Genomic DNA, 22220 nt, shown 5'->3' with positions numbered 1-22220 from the left:
ACTTTTGTGATTACAATTACAGACGTTCGTGTAGAGAACAAGCTATTAACACCGAGATTGGCGTTGCAGGGCAATCTTTTGCATTCCTCTCTCCCACGCACTCATCCCCCCCGCATGACACTGCCAGGAGGGTGCTGGGGTTGGTGGCCAGAGCTGTGAGTCCCCCAGAGCTGCTGAAGGTGCTGCAGGGGAGCCGAGCTCCGACCCTTGCCAGGTGCAGTCACACAACCCCAGGCCTGTGCTGATCTATAATTCAGGTGCTTGCTCACTTTCTGAAATGGCTTTTCTATTTTTAATGGGAAGTGATGGACCTGTCAAGGTATTAGAAATATTTTTTTTTCCAGGTTTTCATTTTCTTTGGTAATAATAATGTGGGCTGGGTGGCTCGTGGTGCACTTTAGAGCTAAAGTGCTTGGCAGTCATGGGAGTTTCCACAAGACCTTACTTCTTTACACTTTCTTGTTTGAGTCAGACGAGCAGATAAATGAGGACATGGACTAAGTTCAGTGCAGTACGTGGCTGCCCAGCAGTGTATGAGGGAGGGTTGCAGAGGTACAGTACAGAGGTCACTGACAAACCCCTGAAAACCTGCGAGAAAGCTCAGAACAGAGGGGAGGCTGCTGGGCTGAGTAGGTCCAGGTTATCACTGGGGCTTTAGTGTGGGGGTCTTTTCAGTCCTCCTGCTTTTTCTGTGGGACTGAGCGGTCTGTCGGTGGAAGGAGCTGGTTTGTGTCGAGCTGGAGTACCAGCTCTCTCTGTCCTGTCTGCCTTGGGAGCAGTCTGCTACCTCTGGGGAGATCTGCCCAGCTTAGAAATCAACTCTCTACAGAATGCTGTTTTGTTGTTTTTTGTTTTTTTTTTTAAAACAAGATCTAACTGTAAATATCTGTAAACTATAAATAGACAAAGCACTGAACTAAATATGCCAGAATTTGTCTTAGCTGGCAGAGTAATTAAAATCTAACCAGCCACTGATTCTAACTCTGAAACTGTTTTCTTTTTTCCTTCTTATTCTGATTATTCTGAAGTATTCTGAATTCACTCTCATGTTATCCTAATCATAGTCTTTATTACTGAGACATAATACTTTAGTTTATTTTACTTGTTGTTTCTCAGTATGCTCACCTGTCCAACACATCAGCCAAACACAGCATTGGGTTGGCCAAACCACCTGGGATTTGAAGGTTTTTTCCTTCGTCCCTCTTCAGTCAGAGGTGGAGGAGTGTTCAGGAAACTGTTGCACAAGGCAAGGGAAGCCCCAAGATACACTTTGGGCTTACAGTCAGCATTAAGCAGTTGCAATTGAGAGCTGACTTTCTGTTGGTATTTTGTTTGTTTGTTTTGGAAGCTCTTGCACACTTCTTTGAATTCCTTACTGAGATACAAACTGGGAGTTTCACCAGTAACCATAAGAGTTATTTGATAGGCAGTCTGAGGAGCTCTGTTTTTCCTGGCTGGGAACCAGGTTGGGACCACTTGAAAAAGCTGCAGCCAAAATTACCAGCTTTTAATGCAACCAGAGCAAGGTGAAGAGACTTTATCTGATTGCCTCTGGCATTTTCTCCAAAGCCACTTGTTTCTCAGTAGCAGAAATATCTTGCCCAATTGGGATGCAATAATTTCAAAGCAAGTAAAGGAAACTGCAGCTGCTCAGCTGAGTCAGCCAAAGGTAAGCTCTGCAGGGGAGAAAATGTTTTTTTATTATCTTCTAGTGGCAAAATTACTACAACAGCCTGCAGGAAAAGATTAGATTATAATAGTAACAAAAACATCTGTTAAATTCTCAGCTCAGTGTATGTTTAGTGCATGTTTGAAAAAGAAGAAAAAAACAACCCAGGCTTTTGATAAAATTCTTTTGAATAAAACTCAATATTTAGATTCAGTTTGGGATGTTAGGAACCCACTGTGATCATAAGATAGACAGTGGTATTAACTAATTGACTACATGGGGCATTTAATCAGTGGACGAGACAGCTTTTAGCAATGGAGATTTTATTGAATTGAGCCTGGCATACTGTGACCTAATGAAGGAATAAGGCAACTTGTGTTCATCATCCAGGTTACTGGTAGGGAGGAGTGACCTCTGTCCTGAGTGAGAGTGTTCTGTGTGGGGGGAATGAATTTGTCTCATCTGGCTCCCAGGGGATTCAGCTAATCAGCCTCTTCTAGAAATGTGTGACTTGCCATGATTGATTTGTGTCTCTGAAGCCCAACCAGCTTCGTCTGCCTGCTTTAGAAATGAGTTGTTCCAAGTCTGACAGTGCAGAAATCACATCCCTGCTGAGCTCTGTCAGTACAGGCTGGAACTTCAGCGTGCCAGTTTCCAAATTCTCACTAGTCCACGTGCCTTGAAACTGCTGCACAGCAAACCTGTTTCAGAGGATACTTGTGCCTTTAGGGCATCTCTAAACCCTTGTGCAGGAAATTGCCCGCTTCTTGAGTGGCTCTGGGAACCTGCAAAATGATTGTCCAAGTGATGAAAGTATTCCTGAAAGCAACCTTTGCTTGCTCCTCTGCCTTTTGCATAAAGCAATAACCAACATGCTTTTGTTTTTTACAGAGGCATTGCTGTGCATTGCATGTGTGCAGCACTTCATTCTCATGCTCTTGAAGTGCAGCATAAATCCTAATAACTGTGGGGGTTTGTACCCTTCTGACAGGGAGCTCCACTCTTGGAGAGTTCCATTTGGTCACACGGTGCTTGGTCACCACACAGAGCAGTGGGTTATTTGTCCTCAGCAGCAGCAGCAGGCTCTGGCTCAGCATGAGTCACCTGGGAGCAGAGGAGCATCCCCAGAGCTCCTGACTCACATGTGCCTCCCCACAGGGCCATGGCCCAGCTCACGAGTCTCAGTGATCCTCACAAAAGCTCTTGTGTGCAAGGGTGACAAAACCTCTCACCTTTGCAGATTCTAAAGTTACAAGTTTGTCTTGGTATTTGCTGCACCCTTCCCTGCTCAACCTCAGCCCTGCTCCCAGGTGACATGAATACAGTGCTGTGGAGTTGGAGGCTCAGTGCTGAATAACCAATAACGATCAATAATTTCTGAGTGGATCGAGTGGGCTGGTCGTGACGAGTCTCCAGGTTGCACCCAAGAACTGCCCAGTGCAGGGACTCACAACAGGGGAAACTCAGAATCTGGAGCTCTCCTGAGGAGCAGGAGGGGTGAGCACACACTGATAAGCAAGCAGGAGCTCTGACATGCTGCCAGCCCCTGTTTCTGAGTAGTGTTCCCCAGCAGTGGCAACAGGCTCGAGTTGAAATACAAAAGGTGAAGGTGAGGAAAAGCTGAGGTAAGAGAATATAAAATGCCAGAACTGTGAGAAGGGTCCAGTGTTCAGTGCAGAGACGTTGCAATATTAGAACTAAATGTATGAAATTAATGTTGGAAGAAAGAGGTGTGTCTAGAAAAGCTACTGAATGCATTTTTCAGTGTGCTGTGAGAGAGTGCTGCACCTTCTGAGCTCAGCCTTCCTTCCAGAAGGCACCATTCTGTGCACGTTCTTCTGAACTCTTTTCCTGCTGTTGCTATTCTGTCTGAGCAGTGATCTCATAGTCAGTGTGCTCCTATTGCACAAGATAAATCATGGTGAACAAATAACTGGTGAGCAAGTGTTTCAAAGACTAAACTGAGGTAGATTAGCCATTTCAAATATTGAAATAGGGAAAAAGCATGGGGAACAAGAGTGTGATAATCATTGGTTAATGCAAAAAGATGTAAATGACTGATTGACTGATTAGTCAAAGACAAATAAAAAAGTGTCATTCCTGAACCCTGATTTGCCTGTTATATAGCTGCTATTTATGTGAAGAACATACTTTGGTCTCTTTCCTTTGTGTGTGTGTGTTGCTCAGAAAGAAAAAACCTTTTTATAAGGGATCTTGCCCAACATCAGTGTCTTTTGTGCAGGAAGGCATTTGCTGCCATTGCCTGGGGAAGTTTCATGCATTGAGTGCATGTGCGGGGAGCTCTGTGAAAGGGGAACAAAAAAAGGAAATCTTTGTTTCCTTTTGTTACCTTCAAATATAAGGGAACACAGCTGGGTGGTGTGGTTTTTTCCAAGGTGTTCTGCTGACATCCTGGCAACCAAGAGAGCAAACCTCAGCTTGGCTGAGATCCCCATCCACTGACATGCTGGATCTTTAAGTGGAGAGTCCTGAACGAGGAACTGGGGATTTGCTCTGAGAAAGAAGAGGTTTATTGGCTTTTAGAGTCTGTGCCGCTGCTTGGGCTGTGCAGGATGTATAAAATGTGACACAGAGGAAGGATCACACCTTAATTTGTGAAGTGTAAAAATTGTTGCCTGGTTGAGAAACCAGAGGAATGTTGTGTAATAAGTGGTGTGTGGTTGCTGTTGGGGGACATCTGAAGGAGGAGCTGAGGATTCTGCTCTGTACTTCAGCTCAAACTCTGCAAAAAATTGTCCATGTCCAGGTGGTATCATTCTTCTTTTAGGGAGAGTTTTGCAAGAGTTAACGTTTTCCTGAGATTTCTCTCCTACTGGTGTACTGACATACAGGATGCTTTGGTTTTCTTTTTCTTTTTCCTTTTGTTTTTGTTTTATCTGTTCCCAGAATGACATTTTCATCTCTAACCTCACCCCTGAAGAGCAGCTGGGGGGAGGCAGGGGAAGGCACTGCAGGTTGGCTCTGTAGCATTTGGGTTGTTTGATTTCATTAGCTTGGGAGCCCTCACAAATGCCTCAGGCCATGTACCTCCTCATGGACCCAACTTGGGAGAATCTCTTGCCGCTACTGCATGCATTAGCCTTCATTAATACAATTAGCATAATAGCGATTAGGATTCATTATTCCCAACAAAAAGATAAAGCCGGTAATACAAATCTCTGAATCAAATTTCTCAGCGCCTTGTCTTGGGATTGCTTTATTTTGGAGTTGTTTGCTGTTTATATCCTTCCGTCTTCTAGAAAAAAAAGAAAGCCACTTAATTGTAAAACTGTTTGGGTCAAAGCAATGCCCCGAGATGATCTTTCACGCATGCTAAATAGGTGAAGTGATCTATGGGACCCTCACAGCTCACACAGCCACTCAACAGTCGAAACTGCAAACTTCATCTTCTTCAAGCACAAAAGCTACTTAGTTTCCCCATGTTGAAGACTTTTTATAATAGCAATAAGACAACTCTAGAGAGAGCCATCTAATATTAACTCCAGGGAGTAATCATCTAATCACAATCTGGGGGTGATTTGAAGCACTCATCTGGACCAAATGCCTCACAACACCCCAGGAGTGGTTTTATTGCATGATAGCAGTACCCCATTGAGCCTTATTGCTTAATTAAAAACAAATTCCCAAGTAATTTTTTTGCCTTTCCATAAAAACACAGTAGTACATAGCATGTATAAAACATCCATTAAATGATGGTAGATGCAAATTTACGTTGTGAGATACAATCCGTTTCTTTACCACTTGGGGTTGAAGTTAAATGTAAAACCATTTCCTATAATCTGTGCACTGCTGTGTTTAGAGAGGAATAAATATGGGAAAGAGAGGTTCATTGTAGGATGCCTTGTTTTTATTAAGTGGTATGTTTGGTCCTTTTCAAAGGAATTCAAATTCTCATCCATCTTGCAGACACAGGAGTCAGTCATCGTTGTGGCCTTTTCTGCTTCATCCTGGAGCTTTCCTCAGCTTGTCCCATCTCAGGGCAGCACTTCACAGGAATGCTGTCCTCGTGTCTGGGACTGCCATGTCTGTCTGAGCAGAGAGAGCAGCTGCTGCTGTGTCTGGGATCATGCAGCACACTGAGCAGCAGTGCCCACGTGTCCTTTGTGGGTTCTGGCAGGGATTTAGCCTGCTAGGTGCATGGTTTATTCACCTTTGGTGGTGCTGACCTCAAGCTGCACTGGCTGTGGCTGAGATGTCTCCAAGCCCTGCAGTTTCACTGGGAAAACTGCTACAGCTGTGCTACACCCTGCTCTGCTAGCAACCCAGACTGCACATGGAGAGAGTGTGCAAGTCCTTTCAGTTTCTGTGGAGGAATGCCTGGGCTCCCTTGCACCTCTGCAGAGTGCTTTCATAGCCCCAAGGACTCTGAGTGTTGCTTACAAGTGGAAAGAATAGATGAATGTGTCCTTACAGAGCGTGAGAATCTGCTTGCAGATAGGGGCAGGGACTAACAGATAGGGAAGAGAGGGAAGAAACCATCAGTTCTAGAAAATGCTACTAATTGACACAGACTGCTTCTCAGCCAAGGCCGTGTTAAATTCCTGATCTTACAGAAGAAGAACAAAGGCTTAATACAGCAATGAATAGTGTTTTGTTATAAAAGAAAAAATAGAGGGGGTGTGTATTACAGGGGGGCATGGAGGAGACTGTTCAGGAAGTCTGTACCTTCAGAGGTACAGACTCTTCAGTCTTCAGGTACCTTCAGTGGGGTGAGGATGAGGGTGATGTGGCCAGGAATCCAGGATAAAGAGGGGGCAGCACCCCCCAACAATTTGAGAGACCCCCATGGGAAATGCCCCATGGCCTCTCCTTTTATCCAAATAAAGTTACAGGGCTCCTCTGTCTCCTTTTTGGACACAAGCCTCTGGTGGTGTGAGTTTTTCCACATGCATGTTAAAGGCAGAGGAAGCAAATCCAACTTTTTAAATGTTTATCTGAAAATTATACAGGGATTGATGGAGCCACTGCTCAGAAGTCCTGGCAGCCAAAGCTGTAATTGAGCTTTCAGCCACAGCACTGAAATAAATGGGGGCAAAAAGGGTTGATATGACATTTCCCTCAGATTTGTTGTTCAGGTTGCCTTTAATGGAGGTACTCTTGCAAGAACCATTTTTAAAACAAAAGCTTATAATTAATAGTAACTATTCCTCTGGTTGTTCCAGATGCTGGAGCCTTCCCGTGGTATCTGCAAGTTCAGGATAGAGGATGACACTTGTGTCAGTCTCTCCTGTTGTGGCCCCACTCAGTGTAGTGCACATCCTTCTGCTTTTCCCTATCAAATGGTTGTTCCCCAAGGAAGCAATGTGTATCTACTGCTGATAGGTTGCAGCATTTGGGGTTGTAGAGGCAGCCAGCATTCTCCTGTACTTAGATTTTGTAAAAAATAATGTTGAGGGCTCTTTTCTGTGAACACTTTGATACAATACTTTGCTGACTTCATTTTTAATGTGCCATTAGAGAGATGTTAAATGTTGTGGTGGAGGATTTGTTATAAAGAAGTCAGAGCATTGTACTGAGAAAATGGATGAGAGTAAACTGCTGCCTGCTTCTGCTGCCTGAGAGCAGTCTGAAAGAGCAGCTAACAGAATAATTAAACCTGTGTATTTAAAACAGTCCTGTACTAACCTGGCACATTGCCAGGTCAGAAAAGGATGTGAAAGGATCTGACAGTGTTCTTGAACAATAAACATTTTTACTGAAAGATCTCTGCTGGCATTATTAGGAGTACCATTATCTTGCTTTGATCTGACTCTCTAGGACTGGCTGCTCATACAGCTGACACAGAGCAAGCAGCCAACAAAGGAAAGCCCTAATGGACTTTAATACCTTCAGTGAAGGGTTTCTCTTCCCATCAGATGTGTGTCATTTTACAAAGGCCCCTTTCATCCCAGTGTGCCTGGTGGGGATGGCTGGCAGCAGAGGGACCAGCACAGCCCTCTGCTAAGGCAGGGTTTGGCAGAGCTCTCACTTGTCCAGCCCTGTCTGGCTCAGGGTGGAGCTCCCAAGGGTCAGCAGCACTCCCTGCCTGTGGAGCAGCAGCCACTGGCCCTGCTGCAGCCTGGATGGCTCTGCTTCAGAACCTACTGCAAAAAACCCGAACAGACAGTGGGAGATGCCCTAACATGGCCGGGTTTTGGGTGGTTTTTGTTTTGTGGTGGGTTTTTTTTAGTTTGTTTTTGTTTAGTTTTTTTTAGGTGGGTTTTTTTTTTTTGGTTGCTATTTTTTTTGGTTGGTTTGGTTTCTTGTTTTTTTTTTGTTTTGCAGGTAGGTTTTGAAGCAGAACCAGGGGTTTACTGGCCTGCTGGGGTGGGCCAAAGCACACCTTGGTCATGTGAAATCCCTGCTTTACTCTGGCTGCAGCAGGGCTGAAGAGATAGCAGAGCACAGACCTAGCCAGTTCTGTCACCTGAGCACACACAGCTGAGCTTTAGGACACAGAATAAAAATGACATCTGCCTTTATTTGGCCTTTTTAAGATGAGGAGTCAGGAGTCTTATGTTGATGGTTCTGGGATATTTATGACTCTGTTTAAGAGTATACCCTTCCTCTGAGGAAATGAAGAGTGTGATATTTTAGCCATTGGAAATGCCTGGCTTAGTTTGGTTCTATTTCCCGATTTCATTTTGACATGGAAGGCAATTGAGAAAATATATTTGCAGCAAGGAAAATGGAGTTGTTATGGAAACATCTGAGCGAGGCAGCTGACACGGGGTAAGGCAGGCACAGATTCGCTGTACACACAGACACACTAAAACAGCAAGTTCATGTAAGGTAAGGGAGCAGTTTCTAGGCACTGTCTGCTTCATGGGTGGGTTTTCTGGCACAAGAGGAAAAAAACCCACTTTAAACTGTGAGCATGTGGCTCCATCTTCTGGTACCAAAGCAAAAGGTGTTGCTCTGGATGTAGACAGAGGTGAGATTTCTGCATCCTTTTTATGTTAGCTTCTTCTAAAGCAACAACAAACCCAGCAGCAACGACAATAATAATAAATTAAAATACCTGTGCCCTAGAGACTAGGTACGAGTTATTAATGTAGATTTCCTGAAGCTATGAACCATTCTGCTGGAAGAAAACTGCTTTTTGAAACATTCTCCTACATGTTTAGCTCCCAAGTGGCTTGTCTTCTAAAGCATGACACTGCTCTTGATCCTTTCACCTGTGTGCAGAGGGTGTTTGCTTGGTGATGAAGCCTGGTGTAGCTGCTGTTCCTGTCTTCTGCTCGTGGCTGTAGGATGGATTTCTTTGTTTCCCTCTGCAACAACATCTTTGGCAAAGCAGCTAAAATTCCTGATGCATCCTCATGGAAATGCTAGCTGGGTAGAAGCAGGAATGAATGGCTCTTGGAGGTAGACTGCCAGGAGTCAAAAGAAAATAAAGCTGTTTTATTACTTCACCAAGCAGTGAATGTTGTTACAGCGCATATTGCGCATGCTTAATTGAGCTTGATTACTCAATCTGTTCACCTTAGTAACTCATTTTGCTTTAATCAGAAGTAAGTCATTGTTCAAAACCAGGGTCATTTGCTGGGTAAGCCTTGGGTTTTCTAAATAATCCTAAAGAATTGCCTCAGCTTTGCTGCTTTAGAACAACACCCAACACAACAAATCAGAACAAAAGGTAATTATCTTATTGAGGTGCTGTTTGCAAGTCACTGCAAATAGGAGGCACTGCTCTGTAAACACAAAATTAAAACTGTGGAGTGTGTGTTGACTTCGTTTACTCCTGTTTACATATGTATGTTCTTCTTTTCCCCCCTAGATCGTGAGCCTAGGATAAAAGAATCCCAAATTCTTTGTATAAAGCACTAGTTTTCAGACCAAATTACTTCATGGCTGAACTGTGACAGTGAAGGTGAGGGAATATAAAGTGCTTGTGCTACTCTAAGATCACTAACATGAGTGATAAGTTACTTGCATACAGCATTTATCTGTGGGGAGGGTGTGGAGAGACCTGCTTGGAAAGAGTGCATTCCTGTATGGCAGGGAATCATATCACAAAAATCATTCCTAAGGTAAGCACTAGCCAAGGCTTCCCATCTCAGCCTCAGCAGCAAGACTAGAGGTGAAACCAGCCTTTAGTCTTTACTGTGGTGCTCTAAGGCCCCACACAGATGGAAGTGTTTTAAATGGCCACAGGCTGTGCTGATAAAATACAATTGCAACCTCCACAGCTGGTATTTAGTGTTTCTAACCTGTCCCTGAGGCTGGGGTACACTGGACTTCCCCTTGGCACTGCCTGATGTTCTCTCTTGAGGCTGCTTCCAGTTCCTACAATCTTTTTTTTCCACACCCCCCCTTTATTTAAGCTTGAGTTTCATCCTGTTCCATCAGTGAAACCAAGCTCTAATTTCTAGGGTCTGTGTCTCTCTCCATATCCTGTGGATTATTCAGAATGGATCTACTCACTTTTCTGAGACATGTCATGAGGGTAGCACCTTTCACTGACACCACCACTAAATAAATACTACAGACCTCTTTTATTAGGAAGTGCAAATCCTACCCGGAGTGTGTTTGATAAATCAGATCTTTTGCAGACATCTGGAGATTGTGTTTGCAAATCCCCAGCCAGCTTATTTTGTAGTCATTGTTACCATAATTCAGGTTAATGTTGTTGCCACTTTTTACTTGCTAAAACACATGTGGTGCTTTATTGCTTAAGAAAAAAAAAAGTGGCTGCCTCAGAACAGAAGTTCTTTTAAAACCCTTCCTGAAAGTTTGCTGTTTGGAGAAACAAATGTCAAATCAATTGTCCTACCTTTGAATTGCCATTCTGAAAATGCAAGCTGTGAAAAGAGATTACTCGGGTTCTGCAATGGGGAGAGTGTAGGAGTCTAGATTGAGAATTATGTACCAATGGAGACCTAAAATAACAAGTGGAACAAGTAAACTTTTAGCTTTTCCTGTAAAGATTTGCTTAAAAAATATTAGATCCCGAGTGAGACTGCTCATGCCAAGTATTAAATCTCATTTGAATTTTTATAGCTGTTATAATCTCTGATATATAACCTTGGAAATAGGGTCTCGTAACAGAAATGCCGAGTCCCTTGACTATTGCCTCGCAAAAAAGAGTTGCTGTAATAGGCTGCAGTTCTGAGACAAGTTTGCAAGGCTGGCTTATGTCTGCATATCATCATTTAAATGGGTCTAAGCTGGGCTCTTCACATTATTTGAGGTTATTTGTGTGTACGTGATCAGGCGCGTGCAGCTGCTCCAGTAATGCCAGCCTTCCGAGGACAGCAGCTCAATCCAGCACATCCTTATCCATGGAAATGGTGCCACAGGGAGAGGCTTGGAGCTTGGACATGCTGCTAGGAAAAGTAAAGAACAGCTAATTTTCTGTTTTGCTGTCCTTATTCTTCTGCATTTCTGCACAGAAGAAATGGAAGTTCCCAAGGAGCCAAAAGGATTCCACGTGCCAGCGCTCTCTTCCCGCTCATTATCATACGCTTGCAATCAAACTCTAATTTTTGAAATAAAAAACCTGCAGGATTCTTTATTGGGGCTATTAAACCTTCAATCTTCATTATTTAGGATGGCTACTTACCTTTTACTCAATGAAGCCATAATGCAAGTGCTCCTATAAAAACTATTGAAATGGCTACTGTGGCACTGAGTAGATTTTCCTCCGTGTAAAATAATCTTCTGTGAGTAAGACATAACTATCATTCACATTAATTAGGCAGCCATATAATGGGGTGTTCAATAGCTATTACATCATTTAAATTCTTCAGTGAGCACCTCAGCCACCCAAGAACTATCCAGCTGAACATTTCTGAGTCCATAATTTTGAAATAATCCTGTAGAGGAAGAATATGCATGGCAGAGTGTTGCAGACAATTTCACCAAGAAAAAAATTAATTTTATTCAGATTTATGGAATTATTTTAACATTTACAAGAAGTGCATAGTCCTATTCCTCCCTCCCTCCCAGAATAATGGTGCTATAAAGTGGAGTCTATTTTGGGGCCGTACTGTGTGTACACCAGAGAATGTCCAAGGAACTTGTAGTCAGAGGCCAGTGATAGTCAGAGGCCAGTGATGGCAGCTGGACACACAGACACACAACAAGCACATTTCCACACACAATCTGTTATAAACCTGGGGCCCTGGAGCCACAAGGCTCAGCTGAGAAGCCCTCACCCATGGAAAAGTGAGTGCAGTCATGCTTGAGGTTTTGGTTTTGAAGTGTTCTGCCCTTAACAACCATATAAGCCCTTAAGCATTTATATTCAGTTTGGGTTATTGATTTGAAATTTTGAGGTGAAGCCTAAGCCCTTTGATTTGAATATTATCATTAGTGTTCTAACTATGTTATCACATGTTTTTGTACCTTTCAAGATTAGTTCCTCAGTCAAAAGTATGTACGTATGCCATGAGAGTAGGATCTTATCCTGAGACTTGAAGGAAATAAGGCTGAATTTATTAACTAATACAGCAGGAAGAGGTTTCTATTAACAGGCCTGTATGCAGGTTTTTAACATGCTGTTCAGATGCCTGTAGAACGGGATGGTTATTAGAAGATTGGTGAGTGGCTGAAAGTATATGAAAATAATATGTTTTAAATCGGTGTGGTTTAGCAATATGGGAATGATTCCCAACAGAATGAAAAAAAAAAGAATAGCCTAAAAATAGGCTGGGGAGTAGGGCAGGATAGACTGGAAAGTTTAGGCTGTGCCTTTTCCTATCAGTTATGTTATTTTAACTAATTGTATACGCATATTTTTTTTTCCTCTTCTCAATGGTTATAAGGTACCTTATCTGACTGACAGTGGAAAACAGCAGAGAGCTCTCTTCACATGGAGAGCTCCTAATTCAGTATTAAATGTTGTTGGGCTCTCTGTAGTTTTCCATAATCCCTATCCAACAGGCAGAGGGAGGTGTCAAAACCCATCTGCAGGCAGAGTGTCAGGTGCTGTTTGTTCTGCAGCCCAGGAGGTTTGTGTTTGCCAGAGGTAACTGCTCCTCTCAGCAGCAGATCCTCTGTTTTATAAATCCTCTATTTTTCACGTTTGCTCATTGATTAAATTAATCCAATACACGGAGGGAAATTTCTGCCTTACCAAAATAATACATTTTCATCACACTGTAGGGACTTAGAATTGGAGTTACCACAGGAATGACAGAATTGAGGATGGGGAATATGAGCCAAAGGCAGGGCAAACCTCTGGGAAATCCCATGGAATCAGCTGTTGCTGAATAATTGGACTTGGTATGAGGGACCATGGGCTGGTGAATGCTGACAGGCCTGACCTGGTTTTGGTTTATCTAAGAGCAGGAAGGAAGGGGAGCATTTGTTATGGAGAATGGGCACATGGAACTGTTCTGGTAAGGGGCTGAGGGATTGCCCTGTTCACACAAAATTAGGGCCACCCTGGTTTTGAGAACATACTGCTGCTGTTTCCTGAAAGCATGGTCAGGATCTGAATTTTGTGCTCTCTCTTACAAGTCTGTAAAACACTGGATGAATTGAATACATAGAGTTAACACCAGCTACTTGCTGCTGTTATTTCAGTGATTTAATATGAGTTTGTCAGAGTCACAGTTTTTTTGGGTTTCCTCTATTGCAGTTATTATTCATTCTTTAGAGGAAATCCCCCTCAAAGAGTATTTTCCATGTGTTTTCTTGGATGTGAATTAGCTTCAATTTCAAACATTTTCTACAATGAATTATTTTGAGGTTTCAAACAGAAATTATGGGATTTTTGTTTTCCTATTCTTGCTTAAGTGCTCAAAATTCAGTAACTGAATTTCTTACAATTGTTTTAGTTCATATTAGTTATAAATACACATCCACAGTAACAGAGAAGCAGAAATGTGTGTAAGGTAGTGAGACATTGCTCACTGCTGTTCATTATTCCCTGGTTAGTGAGACTTTAGGTGTAAAAATCATTACAAAAAACGTGTCTCTGCTGAGTGTGATCCAGAGTTGAACATATGAAGGATGAAGCATATGAGAGACAGCTGTGATTAGTTCTCCAATTTTCCAATATTGAATCCATTAAGTATTTACTGTCTCAGCTAATGAGATGGGGAATGGCTATGAATGGGCAGGGGAGGGCTGCTGAGCTGTCATTTTCACGTTTCCCAATCTCTAAGGGAGCTCCTCGACAAGCACTGGGGAGTTGATGTGTTCTAGGGAAAGTGAGCACAGAGCCCTCCCAGGTGGGGCTTGGTTGATTTGCTGGGGGTGGGCAGTGACCCCAGCTCTGCAGAGAGCTATGGGGCTGTTTGGAACACCTGGAGGCATTGCAAAAAGGCCTCTCACTGATTTACCAGCTGCAGTAAAGGATCCTGAATGCCTGGGCTGTTCAGCTCTTGTTATTCTTCATTTGTCACCTGTCTCTGTGCCGCGAGCCTGGGATTACTCTGGAGAGCCCTTTGACATCTCCTGGGCACTCTTCACTGTAAATATTGAGAGCCTTGCTCTTACTGAGGCACTGCCAGGCACAGTTTGTTTTTGTGGCTGCTGAAATAGTTTAAAAATGTGTCAGTAGCTATGGGAAGTTGTATTGTGTTCATCTCTGTGTCCATATGGTAGAACATGTTCTGTCCTTCACAGCACAATGAGATGTGATTGTGCCTAATTCCAATTTGTATGGCATCCCCATTAATGTCTCTTTCAGCCCTCCATTAAAGGCCCTTAATGTTAATTAACCAGACTATGCCAATAAAGTTCTATTAGCTTCCCCCTATTAATTTAATATTGTAGGCATTTAACAGATGTCTTAATTAGATGTTACACTGAAGGCTATGAGCAAAATTAAAACTAGGTCAGTGTCCTGAAAGTTTCTGCTATGATTTATGGCTTCTACAGCTTTGTTTGTTTTATCTTCTGACCTCTTCCAGGAAACCAAGAGTTTTAATTTTAGAGAATGTTGAAAGGAGTAATGGATGCAAGCTAAAATAACAACTTATGACTAACAACTTTAACACATATTGTTCTTACTTCACAGATAAAAATTCTCGTTGGTGTGAAATAACTATTTCCCCATACAAAATATCTGTCCCTGGCAAGAACACTGTTTTCCCCATCTCAAGGGCAATACATCATAGAATTGCAACAAGGTTTTTTATTTATATAGCAACTGCTTCTATTTCCTGATTCCAAAGGATCTGTTCTTGAACACCAGTACTGTCCACACTGAGTTCATCCATTCAGGGATGGTGATGGTGGTTTGAAGGTGGCTGAGGGCTCGTGCCAGGGATGGGCAGCTCTCCTGTGTCCTCTCCCAGCAACAGGTCTGGAAAGTGTGAGCTTTGGAAGCCAGGGAAGTGTTGTGGAGGTGATGGGCTCTGGCTCTCTGCTGCCTTGTGTGCCCTCCAGTGCAGGTAAAAGCTCTGACTTCCCTCCCAGCCCCAGTTACTCAGCTTTGGGGTGTGACTGTGAGGAACAGCTGTGTTCTCTTTAAAGAAATGACCCTGCTTGGCTACAAATGCTTGAATGGTGACAGGGGAAAAAATTTCCTATGTACAACTCTTTCATTTGATAGTGAAATTGATGAAAAGCTCCTGAAAATTACACTTAAAGCTATCATAGAAGCACTTTTGCAACAAAAAAATGTGAAGGAATCTAAATAAAGGGGTCACTTCCACCTCCCAGACACATCAAACCTGCCCAGTCAATGAAGGATTGTGATCTGGGCAGTCAAAAATGAAGTGTACAGTAAAAAAGGGGCTGAGGACAGACAAAGCACAATAGCTCTGTGGACAGAGGTTAAATATTCATAAAGCAATTCTGTGGGTAATTGAAATACAAGATTGAATGGGGGTCACTTCCATCTGTGAATTTCTAGCTTCAAGTGCTTCCCTCTTAGGGGCTTAGTCTTAGTGTTCCCTGCACTGTGCCATGACAACGTGTTCTGATACAGTATTTGACGGCCTGAAAGCAGCAGGGTGTGGGTGAGCTCTGGCAGCAGGGCTGCAGGATGCTTGCTGTGGTTACAGTACACATTATTGTACATAATTAATTTGGGGTTATATTGTAGACACCTGGGACCTATAACAGTATCAACCCCAGCAGGGAGATAGTCTAGGTAAAACCTGACAGCTGAAACTGTTCATTTGTATGTGTCTGTAACAGGCCAAGGTGCTGATGTTGGCCCAGGCACAAGGATTGCAAAGAGCAGTTGTCAGCACCTGCAAGCACACCACAGGCAGCTAAAGCCCAATGCATACAGAAGACAACAACAACATTTATTACAGTTACAAAAGGTAATTTTCACTGTACAAATTTACAATTATAAATTGAAACAGAAGTTAGGTAGTTAGTATTAATCATGTAACTTTAATAAAAGCTAGAATATTATAAACAAATAAAAAACCCACATACAACCAAATTCAACGGTCAGTGAGACTGCTTAAAGACAGCATATACTGCTCACTCTTCAATAAAAAGAAATGCTTTCTAAATATTTCACATGGCTGTTGCTTTGTCCATCTGCCAGAAAACCTGCTCTTTGAACTGCAGGAAAACAGCAGATGTTTCTGTGAATGCTTCTGACTTTCCCTGAAATCACAGGTCAATAGATCCTTTCAGCTTGAATTTTTTTGCAGAGCGCTCACTTGCTCGGAGCAGGAACTTGCTGCCGTAGATGTAGGAAATGAATCCATCAAGCTCCAAGCTAAATACGTTGTTAAGTTTGGGAACAACTGAAATGCAAAAGGACACAAGTGAACAAAGTGTGCTAATATTAGTCCCTGTTATGGAAATACACTGACATACCCAGGCATGTTTATTCACCTGTAGATATGAGCCTTGACGCACTTCAAGGTTTTTATACTTTATCAAGAGAAGAAAAATAACCCAAGCCTCCACATTTAACTGGAATTACCCAAGTTAGCCCTTGTGCAGGAGCATACAGTTCAGTGCTGCACTTTTAAAAAATTGCTCATCTCTAAGGAGATGTGCTTTTGGTAAGATATTGGGCTGTTGAGTGGTGACTTCTGCCACTCTATGCAAAGAGCCAAAAGCACTCATATAAACCAATGTACTCAGAGGCACAAAATGAAGAGTGTGCTCAAAAATGGTTTTATGATTCAGGTAATGAAAAGAACTGAAAAATAATGCTTTATATACCTTTTAATTTGTCCTCTTTAGTGATAATTTTGAAGATGTGTTTAAACTCCTGTAGAATGATTCCCGTTATCCCAACATAAGAAGGGCACTTTGATTTTGTAACTGAAAGAACAGAAGCACATATTAGAAAATTTCAGACACATGTTATTTGCTGTTCTCCTGTTGCCTCATGATTTTACACATTTTCAAACATAAACATTTAAATATTCTGAAATAATGCAGTTACAGTAATCACTGGAAAAATGTGCAGTTAACCCTTGCAACCAACAACATGATTTTGAAGAGAAGTTATAAAGTAATTAGCATTTTTAAGGAGAGAAATACAATCTCAACTATGTGATTCTAGAGTTACTGATATTGAAAGGCATTTAGAAATAAGCACCTGAACTACAGGGGCATCTACTGCATTTCAGATGATGTTCTACAAGCAAACAAACAGAATACCTGTAACAATGGCTCCATGGAGATCAGCTTTGAGCAGCTTGCTCTGAATCACATGGGGTTGCCTTGAAGAAGAGAACGGGATCAGAGGAGGGGTAAAATGATACAAACTCTCAGATTTACAAAATGTGACCATGACTGTTATAATCATGATAATTCTGTGATTCTGTGAAATGGCAGCAATATGCTTATCAGTTAGCTACAGCATTTCAAGCAATAACTCAATAAAACTGGAAATACCTGCTGTATAAAACCCAGACTAAATTTAAAATATGTCAACATACGCATCGGGTTTGAGTCCATGGCACAGGTCTCTGATGTATTGTTTCCAGAGCTCGTGGAGTGGGAGGAAGATGGCATATCTGCAGTAAAAAAAAGAGAAATGAAAACTATTATACAAAATTTAGTTATAAAAAAGTCCATTGGTTGATTACCGAAGTAGTCTGTATTTCCACAGAGTTAAGACACATTTTTAAGTTACCCTGCAAGGTGACCCACTCCAAACAGCTGGTTTACTTTATAAAACAAGCACGAAGCATGCTCCTCTCTACCAGCCCAAAACAGTGATGTGCTTTACAGCATCAGGCTAAGACTGAAGAGATTTCTCCATTTTTCTCCACTCTTTTATCTCCCTGCTTACTCTGTTAGCAAAGCAGGGATGATAGCAAATTAGCTAACTCTGGTAGCAAATTCAGCATGATAAACTCAAGTAGCCTTACACAGAATTTTGATTCTCTGGTCACAGACAGTCCAACTTTAAAAATTGAAACCAGAGGGAATTGTCTGGGTTTGATTTCTTGCCATATTTATGTACACAAAATGAACTCAACAGAAATGAATCTTTCACCAATGCAAACAAGAGAACTGTTTTCTCATGCTGAAATGCCACTAGTGTTTCAGACTGACTACACACTGGAGGGTTCCTATCCACATGCACTTGCTGCTGCTTTTACACACTTTTGGTGTAGATCTACTTTACTACACAAGACATTTAAAGTCTTACCTTTGCTGTTCAGGTTCAATTTCAAACAGACGCAGCTCTCGCCTCTGCTTGGCAGTAAAACCTTTTGTCTTTTTCCTCTTTTGCTTGGTCTTTTTTTTGGGATAATGCTCCAGAACGACAGCTTTCCGAGTTAACATATCCTGGATAGCTTCATCTTTCATTTTGGGCATGCTACGCTTCAGGAAGGCATGGACAAGTGTCTTGGCTTTTTCTGAGCCCTGGGGCTAAAGACATGTGAAAGGACACTTGAAAGTACCACGTGTTCATTAAATTAGAACTTGCTGCTGACCAGTGGCTTCGTCAAGTCGGCAAAATCTCCGTGGTAATTTGAGATCTTCCGTTCAGTGCCAGTGGAGGGAGATGTTCCCACGCCGAAGCCCCTGCGTGCAGTGCCGAGCACGGGCACACCCCGGCCCTCCCTCCCGACCCGCTCTCGGAATCACGTTTTGGAGGAAAAGCCCTTTTTTTGCATTTCGTTCGAAACGCCGAGTTCCGAGCGGGATATACAGGGGAAAACCGGAGACCCAACCCACCCCCGGCCCGTCGGTGCCTGACGGGGTTTAGAAGCCCGTGTAGGAAGGAGCGGGAATGGCCAGGTAGCCCCGGCACGGCGTTCCAGGGCCCTGCGGGCCGGGGCTGCTCCGTACCTGCAGGCGCAGCTCCCCGCTCTCCTCGGGCGGCAGCCGGCGGTACAGCTGCTCTGCAAGGCACGGCGGCGCGGGGGTCGGCCGGGGCTCACCCCCATCCCTCATCCCTCACCCCCCATCTCCCTGCATCCCTCACCCTCCATCCCTCGCCCCGCATCGCCCTCTCTGCATCTCACCCTCCACCTGTGCCTCATCCTCCACCGCTCCCCCCTCACCCTTCACTGCTCCCCCCTCATACCTCGCCCTCCACCTCTCTCCCCTCATCCCTCACCCTCCACTTCTCCCCCCTCATCCCTCACCTCCCTCTGTCCCCGTCCCTCTCTCCCCTGTCCCCCGTCCCCTCACCCTCCATGGCGTCGCGGCGCAGCCGGCGCGGGCCGATGACGTGTCGGGCACGCATGCGCAGAGTGGCGCTCCCGGCCTGGCCACAAGGCGGCGCCGCCGCCCGCGGCAGCTGGGGGCTCCCGTGAGGGAAGCTCTTGTAGTAATTGGCTATTTACTGCTCTTGTGCTAATAAACACTCTGAACTGAGCAACAGGTATTTCATTTACTGTCATGGGGGTGTTTCTTTTTAAGGAGCCCTGTCAAACATACGTTCTGTAACACAGCCACCTCATTTTCCGTGGTCATCCACCGCTGCAGTGAGGTCACAGACACGGGGCAGACAAGGCTGTTGTTGGCTAGTGACATGTCAGTGTCCTTCCCATGGTCCCAGCAGGGTCTGGACACTCGTCATGGGCAGCCTGGCCGTGTCAGTGCTCACTCCTCTCACCCTGCAGCCACTCCCGCCGCAGATGCTGGGATAGACATTTCCACCTTTCCGTCCTGCAGTCTCCTCACCTCCCGCTTTTGCTGCCTCATTTCTTCTGGACACCTCTCGGTGCTGCAGCCAGCCTCTACCCAAGCTGCGGGGGCCATGGCAGGCACAGGTCCTCTCTGACCCTACTGGAGTTCATCCCATCCCACTTCTCCTGGTGGGAGATAGATGTTCTTTCCTATTCCCATCCTGTCCTCCAAGGCCTCTGCAGCCACAGCTGTGGCTGCTGCTGCAGGCAGTGTCTGTCTCTGTTCCCTGTGGTTATCAGTGTGTCAGGTCTGTTCCTGGAGCTGCACACCCAGCAACACGAGATCTGTGGTTAAAATCAGCCCTCATGTTTCTAGCAATCAAGGTCAAGACATATGAAGACGCCACTCTCTGTGAGATTTACGTCCTCTGACACATCAGGGCCTCTTTCCTGCCAGGACAGGACAAAGTCCTGCTCACTTAGAACACGGAAATGTCTTGAAACCAGAGTGGCCAATTCCTTTTCCTGCCAGCCCAGTCACAACTCCTGCAGTCCTCTGCTCAGGCATGATTTTTCTCCAAATACAGAAAAGATTTGTATTCTTGTCACATGGCGATATTGGCTTAGCAGATAATTAAGCACTGCTTGGTAAAGGATATTTGGGGAGGGAGTTACGGAGGCAGGGTATGGGAAACATGATGATTTTGTGGAGTACTGCTGTGGGACACAAAGGTACTAAAGTGATCCTTAACAGGGAATGAAATAGTAGATCTCTCTGGAAGTGTGTAAAGGAGAAAGGGCCCAGTCTCTGCAGAGTATTAAGCATGAACAGCAGCTGGTTTGTATCACAGACCTCCTGACAGTTAAGTACGTTACCACAGCAAGTAGATCTCTTGGTTTTACAATGCATGGACTCCTTGAGTTGTCATTGCTACTACGAGAAGATCAATTTTCATGAATGGAGTACCAGGATAAGCGCTATGGGTCTTTAGGGCCGTATGAGTGCTCCTTCACTGGATTTATGCTGCAATTCTTAGGGCACTTCAGGGATTAATAGTCAAATCAGTGTTGGCGGTGCTGGTGTTGTAAATCCAATGATCCAGGCTAAACTGGTGCCTGGGGAAACCAGTCTCTTCCAACAGCTCTACATCTTCATTTCCCAATTTATCTTCAGATATAATGTCTGAGGGAGTGAGATCAGCGCGTTAGTGTGTGTCCCAGCAAGAAGGCTCTGCATCAGAAGCTGAGACTCACATCAAATAAATATGAAAAAGAATAGGTGAAGAAACTGAGAAACCACAGAATAGGCAAAGGCAGTTTGTAGATAACAAAAAAAGGCTCAGAGAAATGAGGAAAGACGGGCAAGATGTGAATGTAAAGTGATGTGGAAATATGCCAGCAAATAATGGTAATGCATGTTTTGGGATATGCAGCACCCTTAGTGTCTTAGAATTTTGAAGCTTTTTACTTCAAGTAAATCACCTTGGAATAGACTTGTAGTGATAAAATTCCCTGATATATATTATTAATACCATGCTATAGGTGCCAACATTGGTGTTTCTTATCCAGTTAAATCTATATGGCTTTATTTATTGCTCTCCAAAAATAATAACCCATTCACACCTATGCAAACCCCTTCCATGGGCACAATCTAGCTGTGTGCCCTAGGGGAGGATATTGCTGTACCTCTTGGGGCTGCTGAACTGCAGGGATGGGCAAGAACCTGTGTGCAGACCAGGATGGGAAACCACAGTGTCCTGGGAGAGCTGTGTGGCTGTGGAGCAATTACAGAATGAGCTTTATTGTGACAGTCACAGAAAGCTAAAACTTGAGATGTGAAGTGACCGAAGACAGTATAATTAAAGATGTTTGTGTGACACAAGAATAGCAGATCAGGGATTTAAAAAAAAAAAAAAAATAGTAATTATGAACTGAAGCGAGAGATGAGCATGAAGTTAACTGGTGTGTGCAAAAAGTCACTGGGCTGTAATCACTGTTATACTTTTGCTGACAGTGATGCAGGAAATAAATACTGTAATTCTCTAGAAGGACTGTCTCAGCAAGCATTTGAGCTCTCAAGATCAATATTGTTTATTCCACTTGGCCAAATTGTATTAGCAGCTGAATTTGGTCCCTAGGGACATCTGTACTGGTGAAAATAATTTCCATTTAAAGCCCTCTGATCTGATTTCCTCTATCCAGATAATGCAATTCCCACCCCCTTCCAACGGCTGTGCTGAAGCAGCGTCCATCTAGTCCGTGTCAGCCCTGCCACCATCCCACCAGCTCCTGCCTGCACCCAGCCTTGGCATCCTGCTCCTGACATCTCCTTTGGGCCTGGGGGGAGCTCTGTGCCAGCAGTTTTAGGGCCAGTGGCTGACCATACCCAACACAACTGTTCCCTCCCAGCACTGGCTGTGCAGCCAGGACCTTCCCAGGGAATCAGTACTTGGGGTTCCCTGGAAAAACCCATCTAGGAAATGCCTGGGGCTGGTGGGTGGGTGAGATCTGCTGTGTCCAGCCCAAGGGGTACATGGAGTGATTGGCACGGGTAGCCTGAATCTTCATCTCCTGTCAGT

At 43.9% G+C, this 22220-nt stretch overlaps 1 protein-coding gene across 2 annotated transcripts; it reads right to left on the bottom strand.

Annotated features, from left to right (window-relative positions):
* Positions 1-15861: 15861 nt before the first annotated feature.
* On the bottom strand, positions 15862-19271 carry POP4 (POP4 homolog, ribonuclease P/MRP subunit). 2 transcript variants are annotated; one of them, XM_015640099.2, is made up of 7 exons: positions 19202-19271; positions 18857-18909; positions 18210-18433; positions 17491-17568; positions 17210-17271; positions 16766-16867; positions 15862-16338 (listed from the first exon to the last, which is right to left on the bottom strand). In XM_015640099.2, the coding sequence occupies exons 1-7, from the start codon at positions 19254-19256 to the stop codon at positions 16202-16204; spliced, it is 711 nt and encodes a 236-aa protein (XP_015495585.1). In that variant the 5' UTR covers positions 19257-19271; the 3' UTR covers positions 15862-16201. The 2 variants fall into 2 exon arrangements, with proteins under 2 accessions (XP_015495585.1, XP_015495586.1); XM_015640100.3 differs by lacking the exon at positions 18857-18909 and having other exon boundaries at positions 15865-16338; positions 19202-19243.
* Positions 19272-22220: the final 2949 nt, after the last annotated feature.

This window comes from Parus major, chromosome 11, assembly GCF_001522545.3.
Source record: "Parus major isolate Abel chromosome 11, Parus_major1.1, whole genome shotgun sequence".
Lineage (NCBI taxonomy): Eukaryota > Metazoa > Chordata > Aves > Passeriformes > Paridae > Parus > Parus major.
This window is presented reverse-complemented; position numbering and strand designations above follow the sequence as displayed.